Source organism: Panicum virgatum, chromosome 8K (assembly GCF_016808335.1).
Source record: "Panicum virgatum strain AP13 chromosome 8K, P.virgatum_v5, whole genome shotgun sequence".
NCBI classification, from domain to species: domain Eukaryota; kingdom Viridiplantae; phylum Streptophyta; class Magnoliopsida; order Poales; family Poaceae; genus Panicum; species Panicum virgatum.
The window spans coordinates 26,407,368-26,417,407 of NC_053143.1; the positions used below are offsets into that span (position 1 = coordinate 26,407,368).

The 10,040-nt window shown below is 43.7% G+C and overlaps 1 protein-coding gene across 13 annotated transcripts; it reads left to right on the forward strand.

Annotated features, from left to right (window-relative positions):
* The first annotated feature begins 172 nt into the window (after positions 1 to 172).
* LOC120644298 lies at positions 173 to 5,004 on the forward strand. Of its 13 annotated transcripts, none has more exons than XR_005663587.1 (6): positions 173 to 749; positions 1,331 to 1,431; positions 1,508 to 3,462; positions 3,601 to 3,698; positions 3,825 to 3,940; positions 4,053 to 5,004. XR_005663587.1 is itself a non-coding variant. In XM_039920905.1 (5 exons), exons 2-5 carry the CDS (start codon positions 1,398 to 1,400, stop codon positions 4,872 to 4,874), a joined length of 369 nt encoding a protein of 122 aa, XP_039776839.1. In that variant the 5' UTR covers positions 175 to 749; positions 1,331 to 1,397; the 3' UTR covers positions 4,875 to 4,966. The 13 variants fall into 13 exon arrangements, 3 of the variants coding, with proteins under 3 accessions (XP_039776839.1, XP_039776838.1, XP_039776837.1); XR_005663586.1 differs by having other exon boundaries at positions 174 to 749; positions 998 to 1,431; positions 3,828 to 3,940; XR_005663583.1 differs by having other exon boundaries at positions 174 to 749; positions 998 to 1,431; positions 4,053 to 4,966.
* Positions 5,005 to 10,040: the final 5,036 nt, after the last annotated feature.

Below are 10,040 nucleotides of genomic sequence, written 5' to 3' on the forward strand. Positions count from 1 at the left end.
ACAGTTACCACGTTCAAATATTTTTCATGTAGGCCCTTAAATTAATGTTTATTTGAACACAACGAAGAAAAAATCGATGATCCGTATTACGAAAACACCCCCGCGAGGAAATTTTACAGTGAACCCCTCCCGCAGCCCCCGAACTCTAACCCATCGGCCATCTCCCTTCTCCCTCTCCTGCTCCCCGCGACCGCGCCCGCCGCCCTCTCCCTCCCTCTCTGCTCTCTCCCTCCCCGCCGCCGCCTCCCCTCCCCCACTCCCTCTCCGCCTGCCTTCGCCGCCCTTCCCGCCGGCGCTCCTGCTCGCCGCAGCAGCAGCCCGCTCTCGCAGGATCCGGATCGGACCCGGATCCGGCGCGGTGTGGGGCTCGGAGGGAGGAGGGCGACGCTTGGCACCCCCTCCTCTACCGTGCCCCTCCGCCGCGAGCTGCGGTCCCTCGTACTCGGCACCCCCTCCTCCGGCACGGCACAGGGCCTCCTCCACGGCACCGCCGGGGCCCGAGTGCTGTTGGGGCCCGCCGAGCAGGCCCGCGGAGCCAACGCCGGTCTCGACATCTCCGTCAGGCTGATCCGGAGGAGCGTCCACGCTGACACTCCTCGACACCCCTCCTCCACCGCGGCACAAGGCCCGCGCGCCCGGCACCCCCTCCTCCGCTGGCTGCGTTCGCCGCATCCCCCGTCGAGGCCGCAGCCGGGCGCGGGGCTCCTGTTGTCGCAGAGGCTTTCCCCAGCCTGCAGTTCAGTCTGCAGGTGATTTTTCCCCCTAAACATTCAGGATTCATCTATAGTGAGGATGACGAAAAATGTTTCTGGTTAGTTTTTTCTGTTTTGGTTGTGCGCGAGTATTTGAGTTCCGATTCTCTTGCATGGTCAGTGCATGTCAAGATTCGTTTGTTTTAAGCATTGCTTATGGATTAAATAAGTGCATTCATCTGGTTATCAGTTTGTTAGTGGTCTTCCTCTTACTATGTATTAATTGTAGGATGTTTATTGTGCAGGGCTCTTTTGTTTCCTCACTGCAGACTGTTGGTCAGTGAGTACACTATATATTTCTATCTTATATGTCTACAAGAAATTTCTGTAGATAGCATTTTGTTAGTTTTTCGTGGACATTGAATTTGTTCCTGCTAGAATAGTGTCTGAAACTCAACAATTAGTGAGGTGCAGCTTACCATGCTTGAGCTTCTAAACCAACTCGATGGTTTTTAAGTGTAACAACTAAAAAATGGATTTCTAGATCCTAATGAGGATGCATGTTCTACTGCCTTGTCCAGTATTGTTTGATGATTTGCCTCTTGTATGGATGGGTTCTTAATGTTTTGCTGTTGCAGCCATGTTTTGCTATCTTAAAGAAATATTCAAGAAAAATGAACTTGATGTGAAAAGATTACTGAAAAGATGAATGGAAGCAACCTCCTTCAGAACCTCTCAGGTACTTTGATTCCTTTATTTCTTTTCTAATTTCACTGGCCATAATTTCCATCAAATTGATTTGTTTCCTATTCTAGGGTTTGGGACTTGATGGCTGCTATTGCATTGTTTCTATAAAACATAGACCCATCCAATCTTCATTTTATGTACTATTGTTTTGTTCTAATGGTTCAGTTTATGTTAGTTTACTGAAATTCAGGTTATATATGACTGAAATTGAAGCACAATACAACTTTTTTGATATGTGTATTTTGTAGATAATCTATCATCTATCACTTTCTGTTAACTGTAAATTGGCCCTTTGCCATTGAAAATTTGTTTGGACTCTATGTAACCATAGACAAGGAGGTCCTGGGTTTGCTAGCTAGGATAATCCAATATGTGTTCTTGAACATTTGCTGATGGATTGAATTTTTCTCTTTTCTCGTAACATATGTATGAATTTCATTGCTTCTAAAAACAAAATTACAAGCTCCAGCTATCTAATGGTGAATATGATTAATTGGCTAATATATTTTGATGTGAAATTTATTGATCCAGTTCTAGCTTTGTAATTATCAGGGGGCACTTCTTATGGAGCATTGCAGTAACTTGTTTTCCTCTTCCCATCAGTGGTATTTTCACTACAAAAAGAATGCAATGAACAAGCTGTATATAAATTAAGTCAATTAGGCAAAGTACAAAACCCTAAGCCAGTCTTCCTCTTCCCATCAGTGGTATTTTCACTAAAAAGGAATGCAACAAACAAGCTGTACGAAAATTCAATTAAGTCAATTAGGCAAAGTACAAAAAACCAACCCAAAGACGCTGCCTTGAAGGTAATACACTTAATGCTTGTTTAAGCTCGCATTTGCTGGTGCAACCATAAAGCTGGCCTCTGAAGCCTTTAAGTCATTGTCACTGCAGATTGTAAATCAAGCCTATATATCTGCTTGACAATTGTGGTCACACAATTTTGACCCACTAGCCTCAATTAATTTTCTATTTGTATGTTCATGGATGGAACACTATGTAAAAAATGACCTATAGTGACATGCACAAAAATGACATGTTGTTGTTGTACGTCACCTTTGTTATCTGGGTGACGCGCAAAGATGATGCACGTCACCATTTACCTCTTGGTGGCCTCTCTAAAATGTTGCCCGTCACCTATAAGTTTGATATAGGTGACGGACAACATTAAAGCACGTCACCTATAAGGTTAGTATAGGTGACGGACTTTGATAAGTAAAAGGTGACGGGCTACATCAAAGCACGTCACCTTTGTGATTTTTATTAATATTTGAACATGCGATTTTTGAAAAATTCAAATTGTCTCCAATAAAAAATTGGTCTATACAAAAGTTATAGGCCTCAACCAGATCTACAACTTTGTAGTTCAAAAAATTTTCAGTTGAGGTTGTTTTGGCACCCAAATATATAGTTTAAAATTTGAATTTCAATTTTTTAAAATTTTCAAATGACCTCAGATGGAAAAAACAGTATATACGAAAGTTATAGCTCACCATCAGATCTACAACTTTGTAGTCGAAAAGTTTTTCATTTTAGATCATTATAGTTGTGAAATAGATTATATAAGACATTAGAAAGTGATGATAAAAAGAAAATATCTCATTGTTGGTCACATGTGATGGTGTAGACTAGTGGTAGGGAAGGGTACGCGCGAGATTTAGGTTGTGGTTTCGAATCCTGGTAACGCCAGAAAAAATCGCACGCCCGCATATTTGCGCAAAAAATCGCGCGACTTTCGACACGAGCGCGGTGGGAAAAGAAAATATTTTTTTGATTTTTATTCATGCTGCAGATATTTATTTTAGCACGCAAAAGAATGACACATAGGTGACGGCAGGAATACCATAGGTGACGGCTCGTACTGATGCCCGTCACCTTTTACGTACATAGGTGACGGGCTTTTGCCCGTCACTTTTCTATTCTAATTAGTGACGATGTACAGATGACGGGAGATGACACCAGTCATCTTAGGGAGATGACGCCCGTTACATTGGCCTCTTCTTCCATAGTGGAACTGGGAGTTAAGTAGTATTTAGCTGTAATTATACAGCTCATTGTCTTACTTTGACCCGTGTTATGAGTTGGGTGAGGTGTACGTATAGCTACCTTATCTTTCCCATATCGCATATTTCTAATCTTTGTTTTTCCTTATTTGCAGCTTGTGAATCGTCTGTCCCAGGAAAACCTCATGGCTCATTTGTCAACATTTCTTCCTGCACGGATGCTTTTGAAAACCACAGACCATATGTCCGCAAGGTTGTTAATCCACTACCACTTTGTTCTGTAGATTTTTTTTTGTTCTACAGATGTCGACTTTAATAAGGCACTATCTTTTTGAGCTCCTGTTCTTATTGTACTTCATCTCCTCGAATTTACCTGCAGAAGGCCTTATGAACAATTAAGGGGTCAATTATTTAGGTCATAAAGGGCCATGATATGTAGAAGTTGGACTCAGCCTGACCTTATAAATTTGTCAACTGAAATTTATTCGTTCATTGGTAAGAAAGACCCTAGCTGAACTATGCTGGCGATATATCCATCTTATGCTGAATTCATCTATAGTTCCTGTGTTGACTGGGAAGAGCTGATGATCATTGTGCATGCTTCCAGCTTGGACGCTGCTGCAGCATGTTCCAGCCGACACTGGTGCTTGGGCAGGCAGGAGAGCCCAGCTCGGACACAGCACGGGCGGCAGCTATGCAGGGAAGGCAACGGGGGCGCATCGCGGTGGGTTGGTCCCAGCTGGCCAGAGCGTGGCGTGGCAACATGCTTCTGGTTGTGCTCGAGCTGCAGCCAAGGTTAACCTAACCGGTGGGAACCGGTCCGGTTTGACCGGTTACCGGTCAAACCGGTCCGGTCCGGTTCCGGCCGGTACCCAACCGGCCAAAATTCAAATTTTAAATTTGAATTCAAAAAATGAAAAATTCTTAAAAAAATCCTAAAAATACTTCAAGGTGTGATAAATCTAATGGTGTCAAATTTTCTAAAAAATTCATTCATTTAGTATAGTTTGTGGAAATTTAAAGTTAAATCAAAAAAGAAAAAGAAAAAAAATGGGCCGGCCCATGAAGGCCCACCGGTCAAACCGGCCGGTAAACCGGTCAAACCGGTCGGTAAACCGGTAAAACCGGCCGGTAAACCGGTTGCACGGGAGCTTTTGAATTTCAAACCGGTCAAACCGACCGGTAAACCGGTAAAACCGGCCGGTAAACCGGTCAAACCGGCCGGTAAACCGGTCGGAACCGATTGCACGGGAAAATTTGAATTTATTTGAATTCAACCGGTTTCCACCGGTTACCGGCCTAACCGGTCCGGTAAACCGGTATCGGAGGGCGGCGGTAACCGGTTTCCGGTTGGGAAATAAAACCCTGGCTGCAGCACGACCTCAAGCTCAAGTACAGCGACGAGGGCCGGCCAACACTCCGGATTTGAGACATCATATTAACTATATATTTATTGCCATATGCTGTGATTTTATGTTGAATTTATTCTATACTATATATGTCATTTATTTTATTTCATTATTTTCGGTTTGTTTATATTTAACTATACATTTAATTTACTTATATTCGATTGTTTAAACGGTAGAGCGCCCATTAGGCCCCTAATGTTCCAGTGACTTTTAATGCCTAAACAAGTACCGAGGCAAGATGCCCCTCTTGCATGCAGCCAGAGTGCTTACTGGCCACCACTGATCTACTGTACGCATTTAACGTGCATAGCAGGGCGGTAGGGCCCGAGAAGCAATGAGTGGGTGAGCTCAAATAACATTATCAATATTGAAAATTTCAAATTTGAAATAAAAGTATCATGTGTGAACAGATAGAGTAATATAATACTTTTCTTTTGTCTCAAATAAGCTTGGCTTCGCGTTTTGACCTCGAACTTATAAGTCCAAATGACTGACAAAATTAAAAAAAATTGAAGTGCAGATTCCTTTTTGAGCTCAGCCACTATTGATCTTGCGCGCTCGCGGCCATGTGAAGAACTCGATCGTGGACCGTGACTTGTGAAAAGTGGCCCCGATCGAGGCATGTTTTTGTTGCTTTTACCACCGTCGATCTACTGAATAAGGCCGTGTTTAGCGGTAGGCCTGTAAAGCAAAATTTTTTGTGTCGGAATCTTCCCAATTTAAAGTAGTAAATGAAGTCTATTTACAAAACTTTTTGCATGGATGAGTTGTAAATCGCGAGACGAATCTAATGATGCTAATTAATCTATGATTAATCAATAATTAGCAGTTGGTTACTGTAGCATCACTATTGCAAATCATGGATTAAGTAGGCTCATTAGATTCGTCTCGCGATTTACAGCTCATCCATATAAAAAGTTTTGTAAATAAATTTCATTTAGTACTTCAAATTAGTAAGATTCCTTCGCAAAATTTTGCGTTTACGGTTTTTTTGCTTTTACAGGGTGGAACTAAATAGGGCCTAAATACCCCCCACCTCCCACAACATATAAATATAAATGGTCACTTTAGTTCATACTACAGCTTAAAAGGTGTTTTGGTGCATGTGCGGGCTGGCAAAGCCAGCGAGTTAACGGCATAACAGCCCACAGGACCATCCCTCGCAGCTCACCTAATCTTCCTGCGCATAGAGCCTTCATACGCTCGAACCTCCTCCAAACGACGAGGAAATTAAGGACCCCTTTGTCATAGTTTCAAGAAGAGTTTCAAAAACAGCTTCTTGTGAAACTATGCTAAAGAAGTAAAACTGCAGCAGCTTCTCCCCTAAAGCAGCCTATGAAGTCATTCACGTGCTTCCACTAGTAGGGTGAAGCTAAAAAAACGTGGCTTCACCCAGCTTCAATAGAAAAAAGCTATTTCGCCAAACGTTTTTCAAAATAGCTTTAACTTCACCAGAAAAACCGTTTCACAAATTGTTTTAAGAGAAGTTAAAGCTGTGCCAAACGGAGCCTAAATAATCGAAGAAACGAAAACTTGTGTGAAGCAACAAGACGCGATCCGCACACGCTCTAAAGAGATCCTCTAACTTTTTGTACTAAATTGTGCTTGGAGTAGTTTTTACCGCATGTTAGGAATCGCCTGGGACAACAGCATTTTTCTAAGTCAAGATCACTAATACAAAAACGGTTTGTAGGGGCGGGTAAAATTGTATTTCTAGGGGTGGATGCCACACTGTTCATATTTTCTGCAGCTAAAAATAATTATTTATAGGGACCTGCACGTACAAATAGATTTGCAGGGTGGTGGGGGGTGTTGAACCACCCCTGCAAATGTGTTTCCATGGACGGCTGAGGGGTCACCCACCCACCCTTGGAAATGTTTTTCCAGCCTGCCAAAAAAATTACCGATTTGAATTTAAACTATTCGAATATGTTTTCAAATATTTTTAAAATTTGGATATCCAAAATTTTATTTTATCAAGCTAGTTTGCGGTTGAATGTCATGCTGCCAGCGGATATGGTAGGTGTACTGCGAGAACTAATCGAGCACGCCCTCAAAGTCAACACTAAAGCTACCTCAAAGAAACAACACCTTTGGTGATTCGCCCAAGACAAAAGTGAAGCTATCAAAAACGAGTTAGCAAAACTACTCGCAACAGGGCTTATCAAAAAGGTATACCACCCAAAGTGGTTAGCTAACTCTGTACTCATGAAAAAGAAAAACAACAATGAGCGAAGAATGTGTATTGACTATACACATACCTCAATAAGCATTGCCTGAGGTGTCCCTTTGGGCTACCTCAGATAGATAAAATTATCGACTCCACTGCCGGTTGCACCCTACTCTCCTTCCTCAACTGCTACTCAGGGTATCACCAGATCACCCTCAAAGAGAACCAGATCAAGACTGCATCCATCCCCCCTATGACACATACTGCTACAAGACCATGTCGTTTGGGTTGAAGAATACAGAGCAATCTATCAAACAGCAATACAACTCATGTTTTACAAATCAGCTACACCGCAATGTGGAAGCCTATATGCACGACGTGGAGACTAGTAATCCAGAGGACTTCATCAATGATCTACAAGAAACATTTGACAATCTCCAAAAATTTCAATGTAAACTCAATCCAACAAAGTGTGTCTTCGGCGTACCATCAAGAAAACTACTCGGATTCATCATCAGCAACCAAGGAATTGAAGCCAATCCTAAGAACGTACACCATCACCGAGATGGGACCCTGGCAAGCATCAAGATATCCAGAAGCCCATAGGGTGCATGACAGTGCTGAATAGGTTCATCTCAAAGCTAGGAGAGAGAGGCTTACCGTTCTTCAAGCTCCTCAAAGGGTAGGAGAAGTTCCAATACGTTTACTTTGGCCTTCGCCCTTGTCGATATAGTTCGACTCGAGGGGCTCATCGTCGACCTTTGGCGATGACAACTTTGGCCTCCACCCTTGTCGATACAGTTCGACTCGAGAGGCTCGCTGTCTACCTTCGCCGAAGATCCTCTTCATCATCAAGATCGAAGTCAATAACTTCTTGGAGTGTCATCGTCATATATGTGTGGACCTGTTAGGCGTGCATGCTCTTTTCTCCATAAATTTTGTCCCACTGAGATTTTGGATGGAGTTTTTGGCGAGGCGTATAAGCGGGCGATCATGGGAACAATCCTCATGATCAAGGTCATAGATTGTGCTGAGCCGCTTCCTATGTATTCAGCTACTGTATATGCTTTGTCGTACAATCAAACCAAAGTAGCTGAGGGACTACTGTTGGAGAAATGGCCCAGCCCACATTGTGAATGGGTCTCATGTGACGGCCCAAGGGCCTATTTGTAATTATTGTATTTGCTAGGGGGGCAGGGGCAAATTGCCACCTTCCTCCCCTTCTATATATATATGGCTGATCCAATGGGTCAAGGGATCTCTCTCTTGAGCACTCCTCACGTTTGGGTGTCTTCGGTACTCCTTCTACTGCTTGGTGGAGTCTTCTCCCCAACAGTTAATTCTTGCATGCTCCTTCTTGAGTATAGTTGATTATTTTTTGAACTTGAGCTTATGCATGTGGCATGCAACATGATCTTCCGCTCATGTACGAGCAGCATGTATTGGTCACCAGGTAGCTCCTTTCTGATAGGGTTTTAGCTCTCTTTTAAGTGATGTCTTGCATGCTTGATCGAGAATGTGATAGATTAATTCTTTCTTGCTTTTGTCCGGTGAAGCTTTTGGAATGTGTTAGCTCAAAATAATGTAAATTTGTCAAAGACTTGCTCTGAGAATTTGTTTTTCTTAATTGAATAGCTTTGTGTTTGTGTAACATCCCAAAATTCACCAAGTTAAATCACACGCTAAAAATAATTTTCAAAATAATTTTACATTGTCAAGCTCAAATCTTTTCTAAAACCCTTCCCGTCCAAACTCCTAATCTCCCGAAATTCCCTGGCGAATCCGCCGTCCCGACACCCGCATCAGTCACCATCTAATCTTCTCCCTGTTCTCTTCGTTTCTCATGCGCGTCGCTTCTCGTCGATGCCACGCCCGGCTCGCGACCGTCGCCGCGAATCCCGCCGGCGCCTCCTCTTCTTTTTCTCCTCTTTCCTTTTTCCTTTTCCCCTTTTTTCTTTTTCTCCCTTTTTCCTTTTTCTCTTTCTCCTTTTTCTTTTCTCTTTCCTTCTCCTTCCTTCCCTTCTGAAAGCATCTAGGCCCCTAATTCGAGTTTTGGTAATTAATGACAACGGTTTGTGGATTAACGATTTCATTTGAGAAGATGAGTATAGGTTGATTCACGGATGAAAGACATTTGGTTGTGAACGTATGGAGTGTTGGAGATGATGAGTAAAGCTCGGGCTCAAGGCAAAGGTATAAAATAAGGCTTTTACATTTTACCGGTCACAAGGCGTTTAGTGGATGAAAAGTGACCGGATTTGTTGGATAGTTAGCCGTACTATCAAGAGGGGTTGTGTACTCATGCTTGACGGGTCTTTAGTGCCATTTTGCTCAAAATGTCTAGTTGCATGCATGAGGGCTAACGGCGTTTTGAAAAGTTTTGAAATAGACTAAGTTCGAGCTCACTGAGTAACGGCGGACAGTCCGCACCTGAGGGGCGGACAGTCCGCGCCCGTTCCAGAGAGCTTGCAGAGGCTCTGGTGGGCTGGCGGACTGTCCGGCCCAGAGGGGCGGACAGTCCGCGATCGTTCCAGAGAGCTTGCAAAGGCTCTGGTGGGCTGGCGGACAGTCCGGCCCAGGTGGGCGGACGGTCCGCTACTGTATTTCATTTTTTTACCAGAAAGGGTGTCTCTCTGGTGTGGGCTTCAAAGTTAAACTGCGGACGGTCCGCTCCTGAGGCGCGGACGGTCCGCAGGCTAATCTCAAAGTTGTTCCAGAGACGATGTTAGTCTCTGGTGGGGTTGGAACTCTTAACTGCGGACGGTCCGCCACTGGGGCGCGGACGGTCCGCCAGGGCTTAACGGCTAGTTCTGACATGCATTAAATGCACTCTGACTCACTGGTTTATAACGGCGGACAGTCCGGTTTTTGAATCGCGGACGGTCCGCGACTTCGCAGAAAAGAGTGTAACGGCTAGTTTTTGGAGGGATGTCTATATATACCCAATGCCCGGCCATTGGGTGACTCTCTTGGCCATTTGGATAGCATTCTTGACACATTAGAGCTAAGGCATCCC